The sequence below is a fragment of the Megalops cyprinoides genome, chromosome 18 (genome assembly GCF_013368585.1).
Source record: "Megalops cyprinoides isolate fMegCyp1 chromosome 18, fMegCyp1.pri, whole genome shotgun sequence".
Classification (NCBI taxonomy): Eukaryota; Metazoa; Chordata; class Actinopteri; order Elopiformes; family Megalopidae; genus Megalops; species Megalops cyprinoides.
In genome coordinates this window covers 25420414-25444647 of record NC_050600.1, presented here as the reverse complement: position 1 = coordinate 25444647, position 24234 = coordinate 25420414, and the positions used below count along the sequence as shown (strand labels likewise).

At 45.7% G+C, this 24234-nt stretch overlaps 1 protein-coding gene across 1 annotated transcript in view; it reads left to right on the top strand.

Annotated features, from left to right (window-relative positions):
• Positions 1–24234, top strand: part of LOC118793211 (disintegrin and metalloproteinase domain-containing protein 33-like) — a 122863-nt gene that overhangs the window by 41190 nt on the left and 57439 nt on the right. Inside the window, exon 3 of the mRNA XM_036551276.1 lies at positions 8192–8268. Coding sequence (XP_036407169.1) covers positions 8192–8268 — 77 coding nt within the window. The remainder of the gene's footprint in view (positions 1–8191; positions 8269–24234) is intronic.

Sequence of the window (24234 nt, the reverse complement as noted above, 5' to 3'; positions counted from 1 at the left end):
GTGTTCATTCCCTCTGTGTTTGTTTTGGACAAATCGTGGGCCTGGTGGTGCTGCCCTCATTTTAGGGTGGCAGTGAGGAGAGCGGCTGTGTGACCTCCAGAACACAGCTGCCTCATCGTTTCAGTCCCACACAGCAAAGCTCCAATCAACCGGTTTCATCCCTGGTCTCAGTCTGGCTGTGAATGGGCGTAGTGCCCTGCGTAAGTGCTGTCAACGGTACACTGGCACACCAAGGAGACTGACAGAGGAACGTTTCAGCTTCACCTGTCACGGGAGTGACCGGGACACAAACGCGGACCACGCGATCTTCAGGTTCAGGGCGTTTATTTGAACGGCAGGCAGTAGAGCGATCAGAGACAGGCAGGATTCAAAACACAGAGAAGCAGTCCGGGGGCATATCCAAAGTCGGGGAATCGGAGCAGACAGGGTCAGGTACCAGGCAGGTGAGAAATCAGGCGATCGAATCCAGGCGGCAGGCAGAATCGTAGTCAGGATGCAGGCAGGAAAAGCGATAACGGCAGAACACAGAGACAAAACTACAGCGGGGACGAAGCAGTTCGGAAACACTGAAATGAACTAGCAACAAGACAGAGACACGCAGGGAAGATATAGGGCTGGGGTAACGAGGAGATGGGATGCAGGTGGGCAGGCAGGCAGGTGAAGGCAATGAGGAAATCAGGTGGGCGGGGACCAGGCGGGGAGCGGGGCGGGGCTGGAACACAAGGAAAACAAAAAGCACATGGGCAAGGAAAAACAAAATACCACAGCTAAGGGGGTGGAGCCCTGGCATCATCCCCTGCTGGTTTTTCTGGAAACAGATCGGGCCACTGAAAATCAATCCCCTGTCATGACCGGCTTTTCAGGTACCCTGATGTTCACCTTGCAGTCAGCCTCGTTCCTCCCAGTTTCGTAAAAGAGAAAAGGGATAGGAGCTTGGGGGGTATCTAACATATTCTTAGAGGACTTCTCTCAATAAGGGTGCCTCAGCTCAAGCATCTCATGCATCAGGTACACACTCACACACCCACGCACACACACACACAGGTGCACATAGTCTAGGGTTTGTCCTACAGCCAATAACACCACATAATTGAACATCACAATTGAAGATGTCACCATTGTGATTTTCATGATATAAAAAAGTGTTTTAATGAACTGAATATGTATTTTTGCCATAGTAAACTGCAATCACCTTGTATACTAGTTGCTGGATGAAGCTGATCTAGTAGTAAAAACAAGGTTCTTTTCATTTCTGTTAAGTTCACTTGAGTTAACTACTGCAGGTTGAAAACAGCGCATGTTTTCTGACACGGCATTCAGTGGTGGAGAGAATGCGTGAGTAGCATAGGACTGCCGCTGCCTAGCGCCACATGTGGGGTGGAACAGATCAGATTGTAAATGCTTCATTGTGTGTCCTGTACTATCGAGTCAGTCTAGCCTCAGTGTAGATAATGTATCAATGCAGTGATAATTTAACATGAAAATTGTCACTCAACTGCAAACATTCTAACTGTACCCCCCACCCCTGCCAACAACGGTAATATCCTGATGATATGAGCTTGGAAAATTTGGATATGTGTGTGCTGCTTACAGTGCTATGTGTGTGTTGCACATTGTTATATATGTGTTGGGCAATGCCATGTGTGCATTGGTTAATTCTGTGCTTGTGATTTGGTAAATATTGTGTGTGTTTGTCAGTGCTGTGCGTACGTTTGTGTGTGCGTGTGTGTGTGTGCGTGCATGTGTGTGTGTGTTGGCCAGTGCTTTGTCTCTGTCTTTGTTGCACAACAGATTCTAAGAGCGTTCACTGTGGTGAAACAGCCATACCCAGGGAGGTGACACCGGTACAGAGACTAAGCTTCCTGGCGTTGTCTTGGGCCTCTGTGACTACTGCTGTGAAATTTGCCATCAAGCTGACTCTTGACATCCATCCCATAGTAAAATGGATTTGGGGCCCTAATCAGGGAGAGGCGCTGTGGTGAAACCCTGGCCAATATTCACATCCTCAGTCAAACCCAGTCTCAGACGCAGTCAAAGCAATGTTTTCCCGCCGTTGTATGAGCGTTAGCCTTAATCAGCATCCCCCGCTGGGTCTCCATAGTCACTGAAGTCTCCACAAAAGCGATGCTACCAGCTGCGTTACACAACATGGTGAGTAACCCACTCAGAGACAGTATAGCACGGCATGCAGTTTATGCAGCCTTGCAAGCACACGCAGATCCATTTCAGTACCGCGGAATATTTCTCAGCTCGCAGCTGATACAAAGTAACCATTGTGCTGCTGCACCTCAGACAAAAAATCATTTACTGTATAATTATGTTCCTCTGCATTTTTGAAGATTCACGGAGGGAATATTTTCCTCCATTTCATCTTTTTTTTGCCTTGTCTTTTGACATCCCACACTTTGAGTGTACATAAATCACTAGACTATAAAAGCACATTAGTAAGTGTTTATATAAAAAAATAAAAAATAAGGAGTTGAAATGGTCCCTTGCAGAAGTTCTGCAAGTGGTTTTAAGGCAAAAAGCCATTTGTTTCAGATCTCCAGAGTGGGGTTTGTCCTGTCTTGCCTCACAGAGTGGTGTAACAGGCTGCTAATATCCCACTGCACTCCTTCTCGCCCCTCCACCCCGTGGGCTTCCTGGAGGCTGAACACACCCAACACGTTCTCATTCCCAACTCGTCAAATGCTGCAGCTTGGTCAGTGGCCCTACGCTTCATATTATGACGCTCTAGGTATCCCTCTAGCGTCACTTTTGCACGTGCAGGGCTGTTCGATAGATATCATCGATGGGATTCCCGAAACGTCGGTAATGTAGCTAGGCTACGTATAGATTCTCACACAGACAACAGACACATTCTGTTGGCTAAAGCTAAAGGTAGTGTCTGCGATTGTAATCCAATACACTTTCTGTCAAACTCAGCTAATCTCCTTATGGTGCTCTGACCGATCGGTGTGCGTGTTCAAAAAAACTCTGCGGTGTTCATAGGCCTACAAAGTCCTGGCTCTATAAATGGGAAACAAACATAGTAGCCATAAATCATTCCAGCCAATCGACACATTGCTTCAGGAGCACAGAAGGGAGGAATGGAATTTGATTGGCTGTTGAGTTCAAATATCAACCACATTTCGCCAGAATCGCGGACATGACCTTTAATCAATGCGTTTCATTGGGTTATACTTGACCTATATTTTCAAATAGCCTAACACAGACGGTCAGGTATCTGTATACATGGAGGCTTGATTTGTGGCTGAATTTTAAGCAAAAGGTTACCTTTCACCTACCTAGTAACGTTAGTCTAATCAAATCACAGCAACAAGCTCGTCGCAGAAGATGACATCTACACATCAGACCCGTCAGACAAACTGATTTGAACGAGTTTCCTATATTACCGACATTTCGGGAATCCCATCGATGATATCTATCGAACAGCCCTGCACGTGCAAAAGTGACGCTAGAGGGATACCTAGAGCGTCATAATATGAAGCGTAGGGCCACTGACCAAGCTGCAGTATTTGACGAGTTGGGAATGAGAATGTGTTGACACATCATGTAGTCGGACAGCCTATGACTTGAGGGGGTGGAATTTCAGAGCCTCTTGCCTTTAACTGGAAGGAGGGCTTCGTGTGAACTCCCCCGGATCAGACTCTGCACTCCTGTGCCCCCCTTGCCCCGCCCACTGGAGGGGCTCATCTCCTGTGAGAGCCAATCAGCTGGGAGCCTGTTGGCTCGGCCCCTGCGCCACTTGCTGGCAAAAGACAGTGCCCCTCCATCCAGAACTGTTCCGAAGGACTTCAGTGGCTCCCACATGCTTTGAGTCAATGACGAAGCACTGAAAAAATGAGCGCGTAACAAGTCTGGAGTGGGGGTGTATTTTAAACGGTACTTACAGTGCATCAACCTTCGGGGGGTAGGGGGACTGCTCTGAAGTCTCTGGCTGTGAATCCTGATTTCGCTGGTAGTGCAGCATCTGGGTGTTTCACGCTGCTTCCTCTCAGGCGCTCTTCCTGTGTGTACGACAGAATTCAAAACTCGAAAGTGATGGCAGTTGGTCACGGGCGTGGCGTGGTGGTTGCAGAAGAAGGCATGTGTAACCAGGAGGTTGCAATTTCACTCCCGGGTGGGGCACCGTCCTTATACCATAGTGAGGTGATTCAATAGAAATCCAGCCCTCTGCATGAATAAGGAGTGAATGGGAGAGCCATGTAAGTAACCCTAGATAAGGGGCTCAGCCATGGAGATAACCAACACAGTGCGCTTAACATGGGCCAGAGCGTGATGTGCAGACTGGGGGGAGTAGGGACACCCATTCTCACGTCACTGTCCAATCAGGCTGCACCTTACACTGTTGTGGGGGTGAGGTCAAGGACACGGGATAAAATTAAGCCTAATTTGCTCAAGGGGCGTTCCTGTAAAGTGGAGCTTTGTTAATGACTGTCGCGTTGCCTGTAACGAGTCACAAGGGCTGTCGTTGTTAGTCACGGCGTTCTTGGTGAAGGCAATCTGTGTCGAGTGACCTACCCTGTAACACAGTAACATACCCCCTCAGCATCGGGCCCCACTGTGTCTGTTTATCTGGCTGGAGTTTCCCAGAGCGTTCTCCTCCTCCAGGATAGACTCCTATGCCCTACTGCTCCTGTGCTAATGTCCTGCTCCCTGAGCCAGCAGCCACGTTCTGTGTAGTAATGAAGTGCAGGTGTGGTGTAACAGTGCTGAGCTTCCGCCAAAAGGCTGCAAGTTTGAATTCCAGCAGGGGCACTGCTGATGGACCCTTCAATCTGTTCTGTCCTGTTGTGCTACCCTGAACTGAAGTAGTCTTTCGATGTAGACTGAAGACGCCCCCTCTTCAAGGGGGCATCTAGACCCCCTGCTCAAGTGTGATCTTTTGTCTTTCTTACAGTATGTGCAGTTAGATACAGTATGTGGAAGCATATTTCAGAATTTTATTTAGTTGGGCATGTGGAGGTTTACGTGCATATGTGTAGTATGTGTTAGCATTATATTTGGAATGACACAGTTCTTGGGTTGTGCATATTGCTTTGCACTTACATGTCAATCTAGGCACATATTTGTGATCACAGGGCTATGTCTAGCACTGATGCTGGTTCATGTGTGGTTAGTGGTGTCCTGGTTGTGCAACTTTTCATGCCACTTTATCAGATGCACTAGGTAACTTGATCAGGGTAAGAGTGACAGCCAAATGACAAAAATATAGTGTAAAGTATACAGGAAAATCAAAATGTTTTTCCGTAATGATAAAACATAAATCACCCAGGAGACAGGTGTCTGTCGTACCCCAATGCTTTCAGTTAGTTTCTGTGTACTGCTGTGTAGCTGAGGCTTACCATGCTATAAGGAAGTGGTGAGCTGCTCACAACCCACAATCCACGGCAGCCTCTTTACACGTTGAGGTGGAACCACAGAGGTCGCCCTGCTTTCTGTTTCGGCCACCGCTGCCCTTGGGTTGGGTTACCGGCTCAGCAAAGCTGTTCATGGCCTCTGTGCAAAGCCTGTCCCTTCACATCTGAGCTGTTTGAGGGCCGTTAATGCTAGTGATTTCAGACGAAGTCTTCCTAAACCCCACGATGGATGATGCTTTGCTCTATTCTCAGTGGCTCCTGGACTTGAACGAATTAGAGCGTTATTTGATGTAGAGCAGAGTGTTCTGTTTGGTGCAGCTTACTGATAGTCCCTCCCAATGTGGAGGTCAGGAAGCCACCTTCTCCCACCTCTACCATTTGCAGACAAATAGAAAAATCAGGAAAAATCAACAAGCAGAAACACACAGCCTGTACCCCCAGTACTTTCATGTGTTCAGGACCTTTCATGAATTCAGGACCAGGATTGCAACAGTTGTCAATCAAGAGGATTAATAACATTATGTAACGATATGGTCCGCCCTTCTCCCCCTGCCAGTAGGGGGCGGTGCTTCCCAGCCCCTCTCCAAGGGACCCCACAATGTAACCACTGCCTTTGTCTCGCCGTCAGGCTCTGCAGCTCTCAGGGGGCCTTTTGTCAGATACAGAGATGTGTATTTATAGAGGACACCAGCATTTGGGCTAATGCATTTGTCAGGGAATTTTTCTATCCTACAAAAGGCCCTTGAGTGCTGCTGAACGTTACAGTGAGCTCCGGATCTTGGTTGTCGTTCGGGCTCTTACACGAGGGGCAGGGCAGGTCTAATCTGTGCTGGCTTTCATTCCAGCTGAGCTCTTAATTAATTGCGTTTGATTGAGCTGGAGCTATAAATGAAATGTTGCTCTATGCCTGGCATGTACAAAGTGAGTTCGCTACAACTGCTGTGAAAGATATTTAGTTGTGAAGGTGGGTGCATGAATGCTAATGGAAAGATAAAGCAAAATTGTTTGCTCAGCGTATGTTTGTTAATGTCTGCCACTTAAGCTAATCAAGGGCTGCTGTCTCAAGCTTAATTTGCTATTGTTTGTATTTCTGATTTCCATTGAACAGCTAATTGCTCTTAATTTAAAAAGTTCATTACCTGCCTTTATGGCTTATTTATTCAAGGGGCTCAAATGAATAGAAATAGCTGACCGAAAGAAGTTTCTAGTTTCCCTCTGTAAGAGCAGGCTTTGTTCCAACAACCTGTATTAAGCCTTCGATAAAACACGCGTCCGCATTTATTCTCTGCAAATGATTGTCATAAAGCCCATACCTGTAATGTAGTGCTGACAGCAGGTACTTAGTTAAGTTCTGCCTGATCCGGATAAGAGTAAAATCTACAACTCAATCAAAGCTAATGGAGAGCTCGGCTGTACCGAGCCTGCGCTGTTCCCCAGGAGCGGGGTGGGAGGGGGTAGTGGGTTCCAATCCTTCCTGTGGATTCTTGGAAGGGTCCATGTGAGCCACTCCTCCCAGTCAGAGTGCTCACTTGGTGAGAAAAATTCGCCGTGAGCGTCTGGAAGCAGCAGCGCCTCTGTTTTGGTCTGGCGTGCTCTTCCAATGCCGTTTATTTTCTCGAATCTCATTGGTTTTTATGGGGTGGAGTAAAGCACGCTTTTCTGTCACTGGAAGCACAAAGCCGGTTGGCACATTCCACCGCTCGACTCTGGAGGCATTTGCTGACAAACTAATTTGAGTGTTTTGAAGGACAGCTCAAATCGAGACTTGCGGTCCAGCTGTGAATTCCTGTGCATCCACACTCCGCAGTATGTGAAAGCCTCCTCTCCGCTGGTCCTGAATTGGTATGGAACTGTGACAGTAGGTCAAACAAACACTTCAAAAACGGGGCTGCTTATCCACTCCAGCCTCTTGTGAGTTTTGCCTGTGCCCTTGCAGGCAGACACTCCCGACTGCTGAAGCTGTAGCTCTGGTTGCTTTCTTTGCTCCTCCTGAGGTGAACCATTCAGCAACTGCGATGCCCAAACCGCTTAAGAGTGGACAGCGCTGTGCTGAATAGATGGCCTGTCACATGCAGTGACATGCCAAAGTGACATGTCTGACGCATGAGTTGAGGGGACACTGTGCTTTAAGAGGTTAGCAGCACCCCTTAAAAAGGAGGGGTTTTAGGGTGCATGCCAGAGAAAGTAAGATGACTATGCACTCGCCTGTGGAATGTCCACGAAAACAAAAGAGTATTTGCTGACCAGCCTCATCTGTGGATTGACTGCCTCAGAACGCCTGTTTTCATACATAACATGCATAAGTATCACTGTGATTATTTGTTGAGTAATTCCAGTAATTTCTGCAAAACGAAGTTCCAGTACAAACAGCAGACTGAGCTGATCTCTCCCCTAACCTCAACAGAGGCATTATTCTCTCATGCCTCATGGTTATTCAGCAGGGTAAACACACACATGTCTCAAATAACAGTGTAGGAGTCTCTCTGTGTGTCTTTCTGTGTTATTGTGTGGTAGAGTGTGTGGTACATTGCGGTATATTGTGCTACATATGTGTGTGTGTGTGTGTGTGTGTGGAGCAATATACTTATGTGGTACAGTGTATATGTTTGTGTGGTGCTGGATGTAAGTGTGCTTCAGTGTCCCTCTGTAACCTGTGTATGTGTATGTGCATGTGTAGATCTGTGTGCCTCTGTAAGCTGTGTGCATTTGTAGTGTGGTGTGACTCTGTGTGTGTGGCTCAGAGTGTGTGTGTGTGTGTGTGTGTGTGTGTGTGTGTGTGTAGTTGGGCGTGCAGCACAGATAAGGCCTGACGGTGGCTGCTCTTGCAGGTGCGGTTCCCGGACAAAGGGGAGATAGCGCTGACGGCGGAGGGCAGGGAGCTGCTGCTGCAGCTGGAGCGTAATCGGTAAGTGTCCTTCACTCCCCTTCCTCCCAGCATGCCTCGGGCAGCAGCCCTCTCCAGCCTCGGGGCAGGGGCCATATGCACCCTGACAGCAGCGGCGTATGCCGGGGCTGCCGGGTCACAGATAATGTCACTCCCATGCTGGAGACACGAGGCGAAGTCCCCTCACACGGCTGTGTGCAGAGAGGCCGTCTCCTGCAGCTCCCTGGCTGCTGAGCCAAAGTCAGACACTGGAGTCCCAATAAAACGTGCTAGCATTACATAATTATTACATAGTCATCACATAGTCATTACATCACATTACATTTACTTAGCAGACCTAATGTAATGTAAGGTAATGTAATATTATGTAAGATAATGTAAGAGCTTCTTTAGAATTTTGCACAGGACAATGTGCACAGACTCTTCAGGGAAGTCTCTCCACACAAATATATAAAATGCCGTAAGTATATGCTTTGTATGTCTGCCCAACCACTACTGCTGGATTTAATTCTGTAAGCATTTCTTGGCTTTTTCTTGTGGCCAGATATTCCTGCAAAAACCATCTGTATGCGTGGGTGCTGAAGGATTCTGGTATGTTCAGAATCCCAAGGTATAGTGTAGATCTTGGTGACAAAGTAAATCACTGTGGTCGCATGTTAAACACCAGGGGCATTTTCAGTGTGAAAAAATGACAATAGAGATTGCTTGTTGGAGAGACTGTGAACTCACGCTGGTCTGTGGGACCACAGCAGTTGCATGCTGGGAGTTTCTTTTGTGGAGCAGCCTGCCCACGCGGGATAACGCAGGGACGATTCAATGAAAGGGCAATTCACCTCCCATTACCTACAAGCCTGCTTATTGGCAGTGCTGGTTCTGAAGGTCAAAGCAGACAATTACATCTCCTTTCTACAATTTTACTTCAGCATCAGAGCTCAGTGCCGTCAGCCCCTGTGTAAGAGACAGAATGGCAAAACCACCAGAGAGCAGGGAACTCCACAAAGCCTATACGTGCTCCAGGCAAGCACGTCATCTTCACCATTATAATCGCGCTTGCTCAATGCCCCGCACACAAGCTCAGAAGCTTTTACTGCCAAGCGCACTCACGCCGAAGGGAGCATAAACTGTATTCATTCGCCATTTCCGTCACCGTAATTTCTGAACTGGAACCAAACCTTTCCGGTCGGCGTCTGCAAGCCCGCTCACCGCCACATTATGTTCAGCGCTACCAAGCACGCAAACACAGTGCTTCGCACATGTGAAAAGCGCTTGCATCTCGGTCTGGCACTGGTACAGTGTGGCTATAGTCCTTACCTTTCCCTTACAATCAGATTTACACCTGGAACACCAAATAATTTAATTTATTTAATTAAAAAAGATCTGAGGCAGGATTAGTACACTCTGTGGCCTTCTGCCTAGGAATCCCCCTCTTCCTGGTTGGTAAAAATCAGATCACATTGGACAGACATGATTATTTAAAGAACGCTGTACGGAACGTACCAGACTCAAGATCATGTCTCCCCTCTAGCGAAAAAAGGAAAAGAAGCCTGCATTGTCCGCACTGTGATTTTTGGAGCAATTTTGCTGTTAAAAGTATTCATAATTAAATCATGCCTTTGGGCCTGTGTGGTGCGGCTTACAACGCGAACTCATTCAAAGCCATTCAGACCCATTCACAGTCAAAACAGTTTTCTTTATGTGACGCCCAGCAGCATCTGAAGGTCTTCACTCAGCCTCTCCTGGGGTTATCACCTCTTACATAAAGCCTTTAAAACACTTTTACCCACAAGTCACTGTTCCATCTACGCTGCTGTGTTGGGGACATGAACCCATTTGCAGCCTCTGATCCAGCCCCTAGTCAAACAAGGATACCGTGCAGTGCAGGAAGTAATGTAATCCTGTTTTTGTACAGATCTCCTCTCCCACAGCCACAGTGACTTGCTTCTTTTCAGTTGTTAATGCAGTGCTGAATGTGCAGGAGGGAGCTGACGGCCTGACCCGATATTTATGATTTGGGTATATCACTGTGCTTCCTGGGGGGACATTTAGCTCATGAGGCATCCGCCTGCTTCAGGGAGAGAAAGGAGAGCAGTCAGACAGGGAGGCTTGCTCACTCTGCCCGTCTGCACTCAGGGGGAGGTGTTTAACACACCACTGATGGAGGTAGGCGGGGGGGGGGGTCAGTGGGCTGTGGGTGGGTGTGCAATGCAGACAGATATCATCTGTGTTCAGGGCAGTTGAAACTGTTCCACAATCCCTTTAACCTTCCCTAAATACAAACCCCAGCCAGAGTTTTCCAAAAGGTAAAACTGGAACTGCTTCAGAACTGGCTCTGGCTTGCGCTACCCCAAACATCAGCTCGTTTCTGCCAAAAGCTGAACCTGACCTGGGGTCAGCAGTTGTGAGCCGCAACCCAAAGCCCAGCTATTTTGTGCCAGAAGGTGGCAAAGACATGGGGTCAGTGCCTGGGGGCCAGTGTGAGCTCACAGTCAGCACAGCACATAATATAATGATAAATCTGCTTCTCTGATTTTCAGAACAATGTCCTCTGCTCTGGGTTTATTCTGGGTTTATTTTAACTTCTCCTGTGTTGAAATGCTGCATCATTTTATTATTTACTTTAGGTAGGGAGGATGTTGTTTATGTGTCATAGTCCCTGTTCCTGGGGTACTTTCACATAGCAGCATGCACCTCTGTGGTTTATTTTATTTTATATGTTATCTTATATTTTCTTATTTTATTGACACAGCCATGTGCCTCTTTGTCAGTCATATTTTTCATTTTATGTATGAAGCTGTGCCCCATTTGTAGTTTATTTCATTTTCTTTATTGATTGTACATATATGTGCCATGTGCTGTGGTATGTGATATAACCATGTTGGTGTGTATTCATGCCTGTATTGATGTCTTGTCTTGATTGGTTGCTCTAAATTGAATTGAATGCCCCCTCTGGAATGAGTAATGTAGGGTCAATGCAAACATAAGGCCCACTTTGGTTTTAACCATATTTTACATGAATAAGCCAGCTTTTAGTCAGCAACCTAAGGTGAATATGAAAGATGAATCTGTACGTTTTTATCATTTACTGTACATACAAAATGTACCTGTTGGAAAAGGATATCCTCTTCAATAAGAAATGTCAAACTGGTCTTAATTGGTACATCAGCACCATTCCAGAATATTTGTGTTGTAGTTAATCGACTATTTTACTTGGTGTTTTAACAGTTTTTAACATGTACGTGCTTAGAAAATACTTTGAAAAAATGGAAATAAACACTACGAAATTCTAAAGTATATGCCAGGATAATTATCAAAAGCGAATGTGTATTAGTGGTTGACAATCACAGAGGGTTCGGCAGGTCCATGGACTTGCAAGGTATGCTTATTCTGTGATGCTCATCCAGACCGTGAGAGACCGCGACAGCGTTTCAGGAACGTCACGTCTCCACACAGGAGCCAGAGCAATCTTTATGACTGGTGCGGCCCGCCAGGTGCTGCACTGCAGTCGGGACGTTTGGGTAGTCCCTTAGCTGTGTCCGCTGGGCCATGGGGCTGGCACAGGGAGCATACACAGCAGAAACAGACTTCCTGTGGCTCCCGGCAATTCAAATGTCCTTGCATTAGTGTGTTGTTTCATTGCTTTAGTGCGGTATTGTTTGTTGATGATAAAACATTAGCTTTAATATAAAATGAGGTATTGTTTCATGATCTTAACATAATACTTTCAATATCAAATGAGCTATTGTTTATGATCTTAGCATAATGCTTTCAATATCAAATGAGGTATTGTTTTATGTATTGAGGTATTGTGTGTGTGTGTGTATGTGCGTGTGTTTCAAACAGGCTGTTTTAGCTGCTTGGCAGCAGTAGCGGATGAGGAGTTGAGTGAATCAGAGAGTACATGTGGTCTGAGAGCGACTCTCTTGTGGCTGGGAGGTAAACTGTGATAATTAAGCACTGATAGACGCAGAGCCACAGGTCTCTGCTTGCAGTCAGACGTCAGCTCTGTCAAAGGAGAGGCACAAGGCAAATTTTACACTGTCAAAAGTTACAAACCTGCGTGTGTGTGTGTGTGTGTGTGTGTGTGTGTGTGTGAGTGTTTATGTAAGTGTGAGTGTGTGTGTGTGTGTGTGTGTGTGTGTGTGTGTGTGTTTATGTAAGTGTGAGTGTGTGTGTGTGTGTGTGTGTGTGTGTGTGTTTATGTAAGTGTTAGTGTGTGTGTGTGTGTGTGTGTGTGTGTGTGCGTGTGTGTGTGTGTGTGTGAGGAACAGTCTTTGACTCATCCGTCAGTGCCTGCTTTGCGAAAGGGAGTGCCTGGCTGACCCGCTGCCTTTTAATAGATGGGAAAGTGCAGAAATCTTATCTCCCGCCACCTTGCTTCGAGGGCAGCGGCTTCCCAAACACCTCGCCTCGAGAGCAGTGCTGCTAACCAACAGCTATGATTTCCCAGGCACGCGCTCCTTATCGGCACAATACCTGAGAATACGGGTGCCGGCTGGCAGTGCGATAAAGTGGAGAGAGGGGGAGAGAGGGCAGGAGAAAAGGAGAAAGGCAAGAGAGACAGACAGACAGACAGACAGACAGAGACATGGGCATCATACAATCTCTCTGCGGTGTTTTGACCATCACCAGAGGATGAAGGCTTTGACCCAAAAAACAAATAAGTAACTCACTAGAGATGAAACGGTATGAAAATTTAATATCACGATTATAGTGACCAAAATTATCGTGGTTATCAGTATTATCGCGGTATTGTTAGAATGTGCTGAAAATGTTCAAAAAGTACTGATACACAAACTGAAATCATTTCATCAAGTTTTATATTGAAAACCACAAATAAAATTAGCAGCGCTATACACTTTTTGTTTGCATAAACATTAAAATAATAACATAGCCAATACAAACATATGTAAACATATGAAAACCATATCAAGTGCATTAACATTAAAGGTGGCACCATGTGGCCATGAGAGGTAACTGCACTTTGTGCATATTGCAGATAAAAAAAACAGTATTTACTGTGAGTTTTTCAAAGCGCGGTAATGTTTTAATGATAATTAACATTTGAAACGGTAATACTAACTGTTGTGGTTTACCGTGAAACCGGTAACCATTTCATCCTACAGTACTTAACATGAGATTTTCAAAACGGGGTAATCAACCGCGGTTTTAACGATAATTAAAGTTTGAAACGGTAATACTAACCGTCAGGAATTTTACTACGGTTTACAGTGAAACCGGTAACCGTTTCATCCCTATAACTCACTAAATATCTACGCTAATGAAGAGATGATTAATAATCACAATTATAATCAATCAGAATTTCAGTAATGCATCACCATGAACAGGATCCCTGTATGAATCCTTCTAAAAAGGTTTCCGTGAAGAAAATTAACCATGAGTGAGAGGCAGGGCTGGTGTCGGGTTGGAGGGAGGAGTCTTATTCACTGCCCCAAATAAACTTTCCTGGGTACACGAGTCCTTCTCTCTTGAGAAGGCCAGGACTCCCATACCACAGTTCATCGGGCTGGGGGATTTCTTCTCTGAGACATTCGGTCGCACTGTTGAAATGTCTCTGAAGGTTTCTTAGGAGCGTGCAGCTGGGATCTGTAGCAGCACATGTGGTTTACAGGGGTGCAGTGCCTGCTGCCCTCTGTGGCATGGTCTGCCTGTGAAAGCTGACACAGCCTCGACCAGAGTGCGGTCTCTGAGCACATGAGGAGCTGCACCTCCACCCCGCAGACCGGCAATCGGAGCTCACTCTCTCCGCTTGAGCCGGACAGACCTAGAACACAGCTGGGAAGCGAGGGGGGAAAGCAGGACCTCCAGAACAAACTAGCGTGTGCTGCTCCAAGAGGTGTTGACTCTGCACAGAAATCGCCATTTCCCCATCGTTTCGTGGGTCCTCACAAGAGCTCAAATGGAAGTATCGATTGACAGTCAAGACCCATGCCTACAGCGGCCTGAAATTGAATGCGCTGTCATAATCGATAGGCGGAGCGTTGAGATGGGCGGAGTACACAGTGTTAACCCCGCATGAGCTGCAGGACTGGCAGCACACCCTGGAGGGTTGGTCTGTCCCGTGGAAGGGATGTCCTAGAGCAGTGGTTCTGCACACTGGTGTGCCGTGAGGCAAAGTGAAGTGTGCCGTGGAATTTTGAGGAACCCGATGCGTTTTTTTACAGGTGTGTGTGTGTGTGTGTGTGTGTGCACTTATACTCTGTGAAGACTAATGTTTTATATTGTGCTATTAACCCTTTCTCACATAACTTATTTTTATGCTATGATATATATATATGTTTTATGCTACGTGTTACCTTACATGGTTTGTTATGTTTTCATTAGCGTTATTAAGCTTCTCATAGTTTTCAGTTAGAATTTCCTATATTTTTAAACATTAAATTGCTGTGTCCTCAAAGCTAAAATTGGCTAGAATTTTTCCAATCTAGAGTGCTAATCGCACCGGTTTTATCATACACGCTACAACGGCAAATCACACCGGTGTGACCGTACTTGCAAAAGGGTTAATGGAGTAATGTTTTGTTTTATTTTATTTATTTTATTTTAGTAAGTTGCTGCTCTTGATACCGCACTATGTCGGAAAAGTTTTTGCTCCAATGCACTTCAATGCATTTTTATTAATTTATACGATTGCCTGTCTGATTTTACTATCTGTTTGGTAATTATTGGACAGTCTGCTGTAGTGCAATATGGGTCAAATCTCGCTAATGACATTATAGCCTATCATAATGTGTGTGACATTCTTCATAATCGATAACCAACTTTAGGTTGGTGTGCCTTGACGTTCTGGTTTGACCTTTGATGTGCCTTAGCCGCAAAAAGGTTGAAAACTGTCTTAGAGGAACCAGAGCTTTTAACATTTCCCATTTCAAAGCAGCGCTGGCAGGATATTCCCTGCTGGGGAACTAGGGACGGCGATGGACAACCGCCAAAGTTTGGGGGGGGGGGGGGGGTGTTGACGGATATAGCGCAAATAAAAGCTTGCCGAAATAAATTCAGAAGGCACAAGGACTCAACGTGACGAAACAGTTTGTGGGATTCTTCCAGACCCCCCCCCCCAAATCACGCCCACCCCTTCCACATACCCATATCTGTCAGTGAGGGGGCGAGGGGGAGGAGTGGCTCATATGATCAGCTTTACCACAGGCTCTGCCTCTGTCCCTGTGTATGATGGGGAATCCAGCTGCTCTCCTTCATGGATTTCAGCATTTGCTTCTAGAAGCAGACAGACAGACAGACGGACGGTGGGGTCTGGTCTACACACCCCTGTAGGAAAAATCAGTGAGCAGCCTTCAGCTACATATTCAAATGTGGTTTGTAGATGACTACATAGTAAAACATGTATGGCGTGTGATCAAGAAGAGATGTTTGAAAGTCTCCTTGCTTTATAAATGCAAAACCCATTATTAAATGGATTGACCATGTTTTGCGTGTAGCCTATATTATTTATCCGTTCATGAATAATCTATTCATGAGTGTCATCTTTCTCATCTGTCATCAGCCTGAACAGCCAGGCTGTAAGATAAATAGAAGTTGTTCTAATTTGAAGCCTTTATTGACTTGGATAGATGGTACTTCACACACACACACACACACACACACACACACACACACACACACACACACACACACACACACATACACGCACACGCACAGACACACACACACAACATGGACACACACACGGGTGCGCACACACATTTGTAATTATCGCACAGTGGGGGAACGTTTAAATGCTACATTAAATTTGAATTTCAAATATTCGTTTCAGTAGTGGATTAAGACTAAGCTCTGGCTTTATGGTAATGGATAGCTTTTTGCATCAATTACATTTTCATCACTCTCCAAACAAATATGCGCGGCCGGCGCTGGTGAGAAAGGCGCAATCTGCTGCCGATCTCGCCGAGCCGGTAATGATGCGAGCTCGGCGAAGGGGCTCGAGCGTAATCAGGGAGTCCGCAACTCACAGGGAGGCGAGATTTACTGCAGGTGTTAATTAGGCCAAACCCTGTGAGAACTTTACGGCGGAATAAAGCAAGATTTTACGGGGAGGGCTCGCCTGGATCCCTGTGATTCCGCCCCCTCTGAGCCCACGGAGTGTTCCTCGCCGGCGAATTTGTTTTCAACCTGGCATTTCAACCCCTTCACGCTCCAACTTTTATTATGATTAAAATCAATAATGAGCTTCCCTCCCGTAATCCGGCAAATCCACAGAGGATATCAGTGCTAAGACTGGCTGACTTTCATTCTAAAGCGGGTGTTGTGAAGCAGAGGCCCGTGGGATTTACCATGCAAACTTTGACTTGCAGTGCACTTCCTGAAGGGAGAGATAGGGGGGAGAGAGGGAGAGTGAGGAAAGAGTAAGAAAGAGATGTGGTGACAGAGAGAGGGAGAGAGTGTGAGAGAGAGAACACAAGAAGGATAGAGGGATGCCTTTGTTAAGTCTTGCTGTTTTCTTTGTTTTTGAAAGAGGGAGTGGAGGGAAAATTATTCACATACATTCATGTCCTGGATGATTCTGCTCTGTGCTGATGAAGTCAGTTTGAATGCTTGAATCCTTGTGAAGGAGGGAGAGAGAGGGAGAGGGAGACAGAGAGGTGAGGACAGGTTGTCGCAGTTGGGTGGCAGCAGCGTTACAGAATTGCTGGGCTCTGTGCTCAGACCAGCACTGCGGGAGTTGGGGGGGGGCATCCATCCGGCCTTGAGAAGGGGGCCAAATCAGTCACATGCATGCGTGACTTCACCCTGATGACTTCACCCTGAGAGGCCCAGCCGTACCCAGCAGCCCTATTTACAGGTGACAATCCCTCACTGGGTCTGTGAGACGAACACTGGGAGGGCCTTGAAACTTCCACCCTGCAGAAAATCTGCTCTGACTCTCCCCACCCCGCACCTGTGACCTGCACAGTAATAAGAGGTGGCGGAGCTATCTTGAAATCGCTGCAACTTGGGTGTGAAGCTTCAGAAAGCAATCTAATAAGGGCAGAACATCAACCGCATTTCTTACCAGACTGCCTTTCAGGATTTTTCGAAATGAACTGGTCACAGAAGGTGGCGTCACCCCCTAGAGTGTGAGATTGGTTGCCTTGGCTACAGGCGGCGGTCTTTAACTTACTGAGGGGCTCCTATCTCATGTCGTGCTGTGCGGGCGGTTAGGGCGGGAGTTCAAAACCCTCTGCAGTCGTGCCTTCTGCAGGTGCACGAAGTTTGGTTGGCAAATGACTCAGATGGTGGATCCACTCCAGGCCACACGTTTCCCCAGTAAGCCTTGGAGTGCAGTGGCCGTGTCCTGCAGAGGAGTGAAAGGGGCAGTTTGGTCTACATTTGATTAATGATGCGATCGCGTCACGGTACAGACTCAGCACACGACTCTGCCACCCTGCAAATGCTCGTCTGAAGTTCGGCACGCTGGGCGGGGCGGGGCATTGTGGAGCGGGGGGGTCTTTTTTTCAATGGCCAGGCCTCCTCTGCAACCCTTCCCCGATAATGAGCTGTCCCTGGACTCGATGGAGGGGGAGTACCGCGATGAATGGCATCGCCCCGTGCCCTGCACCAGGCTTTGAGACGGCATCATTTATTCATTTCCGCGCTCTTTAGTTGTTGTTTTTTTTTTTTTTGCTGTCCTTGGTATGCAAAGATTCAGCGCAAAGGGAATTTCGGTTCTGGAGAGAGTCTCACCAAAGTGGAAAACGTTGACTTCTGTCTTTTTGAATTTTTTTGGTTTTGTTTTGTATTCTTGTTCCCCCTACGCTCGATTTACAGTCTTGTTCCTCTTCTGACTTGTCTGCGATTGTGAATTATGCAAACTCTGGTCCTGGAAATGGAGGCTGCAAGCATTCGTTTTAGGGAATCATTTTACCCTGCTCGGATAACAGGGAGAGTTTTGATTACTGCTCGTACTTTCTGATTGGCTTTCATCTGCTTCATCCTGTGGAGGTGTTGTTGTGGTTGAACCACAGACACATCCGAGTGCTTAATCGCCTTTTTTCGCTTTTGCTGTTAAGTTTTTTCTGTGCTCTCTTCTCTCTTCTCTCACATGTACACTGTTACAAAACTGAAACGAAGGTCTCACTAAAATGACCAGAAATACTATTGTCCCTTTGTCAGGGGATACATTATTTAAATAGATTCTGTCTCAAGTCCAAAATAGACCCGGTGTGCTCAATATATTCTGTTGGTTTTAGGACAGGTATTTATTTGTATTGATTCACTTAAATCACAGCACAGTGGGAGGGGAGAGGGAAAGCTTGACAAGAAGTTCACTTGTTGAGGGTGACAGGTACAGTAGTTTTAGCAGTCCTCGTTTGTTATGAATGCACACATTATGACCTTTTCAGATTATGTAGAGTAAGGAGGTGGAATAAAATAGTCTTTATTGGTATGTATGATAATGTAATTCATCAGTGCAGTTATTCCCTCACTTTTCCCTCAGATTTGATTGATTCACATGAACTAATTGAATATCCTTGAGCACTTTATTAAGTTTAGATTAATATGGATTTGATGACATTAGCCTACTAATTTTGATTTTAATTGTATACGTGCCCATGAAAATATGCGTAAATAATGCATAAATATGTCTAATAAGAAGAATGAATTCATTTAATTCAAAGCAGAGGATTAAAGTGGGACTGAGTTTGGAACATACCTTTTCCCACAACAGAGGAGTAATACATTGTAGAAACTACACTAAACAGTGAAATGTTAATGTAGTTAATGACATACCATTACAAGCATTGTGTTTCAGAGAGATGGTGTCATAATCCAGACGCGCTTGGTAATTCTCTTTTTAAAAGCCTTATATAAACAGTGCTGTAATTGAATTTCACTATTCTTGCAAAGGGCAGACACTTAATTGGTACTAGTGGTAGGCTGTACACTTGTCTTAATCTACTTTAAATCTCCATTTCAAACATCTTGGTGGTATTTGCAACCATGAGCGGTAATATTTGATTTGACAAGCCTACAGTCAATTACACTCTAAACTCGGTACTGCTACTCTTTGAGCACAACTGAAGTCAATGGCACATGCTCTGTGGTGACTGACACCTTCATGCTGAACACTGCAACGCTCAGATTTTTAAGATGTGGTGAAAAGCACATAGATTACATTTTCATTAGCAAGGACTTTTCCTTTGGCTGACAAAACTAATGAGCTCCATATTCGCAGTTTGGTCAGACCTGGACTATTTGCTTTTGACCACTCACGACCGTGGTTGATGAGCGCTGAATGCAGTGATTGGCGTCCAGTGTTGCCCAACAGCTGGAGCCTCTGAAGTTTTGGCTGTGCCCATGCACACAGGACGAATCAGGCCGCCAAGCCACGCCAGACGTCTTAATGTGAATCATGTTCCCTTGTTTGACGAGCGTGAAAAGCACAGATATTTTGGGCTTTGTGCTCTAGAGGTTAGTGCCAGCATGCATCTCCTTGTCACCAGCCCATTTACACTCAAATTTGAAAATTTCTGCCACTAGCGTGAGGAGATGAGTGCATTTTCTAACCCCTCCCTCCCCCTAAAAAATCATGCAAAACTTTTTACTATTATATTATATAATATTATATTATGTAGGCATTGTGGAACTGAGCAAAGGGCATGGGTGTCTGTCCAAAAAGGCAGCCATGGATGTCACCCTGGCCCTGACGCTGACCCCTACACTCCCCGTAACCCTACCCTTAACTGCAAATTCTCGGCTGCAGGGGTGGGAGAACCTGCTTCATTGGTGTTTATTTTGTCTGATAAAGCCTGTAAGTTGCTTGAGCAAAGATGAAGGATGCATAAGGGATTGTCATTGCCTTTTCAGAACTAGCAGTTGGGTTGTGTGCTTCATGTGTCTGTGTGTGTGTACATGCATGCGTGCCTGCGTACGAGTGCTGGAAAAACAAGTTCTCATTACTTTCCAGTAAACACCACATTTCTCAGCATTAGGTGATTCAGGAAATCGTCTAACCTAAAGCATTGGAGGAATCCCATCTCTCATTTATTTATTTTTTAAAATGGCAGCACAGTGTTTGAAGAAGCACAGAAGCATGCGACGGAGAACGGGAGCACTTTCAGACTTCAGAGGAAGACTTGTTCACAGAACTTCCTCAGAAAAAAAAAAAAAGCATGATGGTTCCCTCAAAATCCCCCCAAGAACCCGCGGTGTCGGGCAAATGAGGAGCGGAGAGGGAGAAAGAGAGACTCTGCAGTCACAAACACTGAGAGAACAGGCTCGCAGCCCGGAGCTTCTCTGTGGTTGTTGACACACACCCTGTGGTAATGCACACCGCCCCTGTGAGATTCATCCCTGCACTCTTCTGCTGGTAGCAGAGGAATATAACTGATAGGCTGTGGGCAGCATACTTCATTCCCCTGTAACATATTTTTTACTTTTTTGAGAAAGTGTGGGATTGTTTTCATTTCATGGCCACACTGAGGCTCTGCTGCATTTTCAGGCTCTGTATTAAATAGATTAAGGCGATTAATCATTTTCCCTGCGACTCTTGGCGCCGCGCTGCACTCTGAGAACAGACATGGTTTTTGGCACACCTCAGACCAACATCAAAGTTCAGCCCGCCTGCCTCACCCTCCCTGACAGTTGGGCATCAGTTCTCTGCCGTGTAGATCATGGCAGATATGCACTCGTATTTCCGCCAGCTCTGCTGCAGATGGTGTCAGATTCTCATTCTGATTCTGCTGTGATTTCCTGCTGACAGGACACACCTTTCTCCAGCACGCTTTTGGGACTGTCAAGACAGCGCCCATCACCAGCTTCTCAGAATGTTTTAGTGGTCACCGCACCTTGGGAAAACGTTTTTTTTTTTCCATACTTTCACACAAACTGGACCCTTGGCCGCTGCTGTGTGCAACTGTTCCTTCCTGTACTGTGCAGTTATAGGCCCCTGGATTCCTCTCTAACCTTGTGCCTCTCTAACCTATGATCAGAACAATTTCAAAAACTTAATGTTCTCAATTTGCTCTTTTTTTTGGTTCTTTTCACTGATGCAGAACAGCTTCTGAGGAGCACGGCAGGGAAAAGACAACATGAGCGTGATTAACAATCTGTCAGGAGAGCACAATAAAAACCAACCCATACATCTGTAAGGCTGTAAAAAATAAAGGAACAATGGGGAAAGAGATGAGAGATAAAAAGATTCTAGTTATTACCATTCTAAAATTTAGACTTTATTATTCATACACAAGTTAATATGGCGAGCAATAGAGGGTTAAAATCTCCACCGGATGGATACAGAGTGCGAGAGATAAGAAGAACTGCTAACTCTGTAGCATGGTGTGCAGAATATATCAAATGCATGATAGCACCTGCTCTACGCGGCGGCTAAAGTGCACCCGCATCACTTCCTGTGATCCGCTCTGGGTGCATCACCTAGATCTACTTTTTCAGTCAAGGACTCTTACAAAGAGCAACACAGGAAATGTCTGAGAGTCGAGTGTATTCATGGAACCCTTGTCGGTTCTTTTCTCAGAAAAAAAAAAAATGTCTCAGTGTATGAGTTATTTATTTGTCTGATGACAAACATAATAAAAAGGTTGTTTGGGTTGGAAAATTGAACGAATTTTTATGTTTCTTTTTTTTTCAGTTTTAGGACCATTTCTTAAACCTGAACAAGAAAAACAGCTGAGAAGTTAGCCACGGCACTAAGACTGAAACCTCAATACTTATTTGATCAAAAGATGCATTCATGTTTATCCCTGCTGATGTAGAGTACATATTGGTACATCATCTTGCTCTGTATCACATTTTAGTCTCAACAAACACTCTGCAAAAGGTAGCAGTCATATGAGCCTGGGCTTTAGTGTCCAAGCCACATGGGGCAGAGAGGAGGATTAAGCGGTTGCATTGCCTTACGCCACTGCATTTATACCTATTCTTGATGCAGCCAGCCAGACAGCTGTGCTCAGCTCCAGTCTGGCGCATGTACAGTCATCAGTGTGTCAGAGCAGTCAATAATGCAACACCTGCTCATTATTTTAATGCAAAACAGTGTTTTAGCTCCATCCGTGTAGGGTACCTTCAGTCTTTTATGACATAACGTCCATCAATAGCCTCTCCATCACTGAACATTTACTGGTACATATTATAGAGTCATGGAAAAATGAGACGTCATGAGCCCCTCAGTGGGTGGAGATTTCATGTGCTGTCAATAATGGATTCAACAAAGGAGTTGGCACACTGTAGTAGAGCACTGTGATTCATTCAAATCAGTGAGTCACTGATAACACTTGTGAGTTCAACCCCCATTTCCGGATTCATTAAGCCTCATTCTTCTGTCTCTAATAATATCTCACCTTACTACAGTGTGCTTATGGTATCTGTTATTGTGCGAGTGGTTCCAGCACTTGACAGGTAGCTATCACTTTTATAACCTCATACCATTTTGCACTAGTAAATTCTATGATTAAATATATTGCTGAATGTTTGAATGTGGAAGGCGTCTGGGTACAGTATCAATTCAATTATAATAATGTAAGATACATCAGAGACCATGTTCAGTCTGATTAAGCCCGCTTGCAAAATGAAAAGGTCTCTTGTTTAATGGTTATGTCATAGCTGAACAGCAGCTCAAGCAACCAGGACTATGATTTGAATAAGAATGAGTTTTAAGGTCAGCACATGTCTGCTAACGGTGAATTAGCCCTGGTGTGTAGTTGTACCCGCTGTCCCTCCCCAGCTCCCCTCCAAATGACGATAACGCACACCGGTTGTAGGGTAACGCCTGAGAGTCCGTAGTCTCACAACCAGTCTCACAACCAGCCCCCCGCCATGAGATATCATCAAGTCTGCCATCTGCAGGACTCAAACGCCCCCACTCAGACCTGTTGTGTCCTCTGTGCCTCAAACGCCCCGCCCCCTCGGTGGCCTCGCTGTCTTTGATCAGGTGCTCTCTGCGAGACTCTCTGCTCAGTAATTTCAGCTTTCTGGGGAGATACGCTCTCTCACTCTCTGTCTTTCTCTCTCTTTCCCTCTGTGTTCTCTCTCTGGTCACATCTCTCCGCAGCAGGTTCTCCTGTTTGATCACTAATGGAGAGGGAGGGACAGGCGCACTTCTGTTTGCAGGGAATGCGCAGTCTGGGCACTGCTAATAAAAGCCACCAACGGAGCCTGTTCTGCAGGACACCTTTATCTCCCTGTTTTCAAAAGACACAGCAGTGGACTGCATTTACAGCTGGCTTGTGAGAAATTAGGGGTTATTTTACTTTTTTAAAATTATTTTATGAGTTGTTTTAATTATGAATATGTTACAGATTTAATACTAGATGTGTATCATGAAACGAATCTCTCAATTGTTTTTAGTTATTAATAAGACTACTGCGTGTATACTACTCACAGTACTTCTGCATTTATAAGGGAAGTAAGGGAAGATCATCTCTGTCAGCTCTAACTGCATTTGGGTGACTAATATCAAGCCTGTCTTTACAAGAAATGATTCATTACCTGCCTACCTCTGCATGAAGCACTGTATGAGATTTATCACACTTAAACGCGCAGTAGGCATGAAACATGCACAATGCTGAGCTGTGGAGATAATTATAGCAGTGCGGAGAGAGCAATCAAACGCACACGCTCGTAGCGATATCAGCGTCACCAGTAAATAATCCAATTAGTTGCAGCTTTACTCCTCCTCGCATTTCAAACCTTCGGGGGTCAGAAAGTTCAATCGGTTCCTCCATTTCCTCAGCTCGTTCCAAAGAGGGAAGGAAGGCTTTCAGCTCCGTCTGTCTTTGAGCGGGAGAACACGTGCAGGGAAAGAATAATTGCACACCGGCAGCAGAGGTTTTCACCAGAAGCTGGGGAAATTGGGCCTGGCGTTGATTCGAAGAGTTTTAAACCACTTCCAAGTGGCCGTTTGTTTGTTTTCTGACTGCTGTGAAATTTCAGCGCACCGAACACAATGCTGTGTCGAACAGCATACGTGATAAGACACTGTAGATCTACAGCCATCTCTGTGAAAACAAGTGGCCCAGA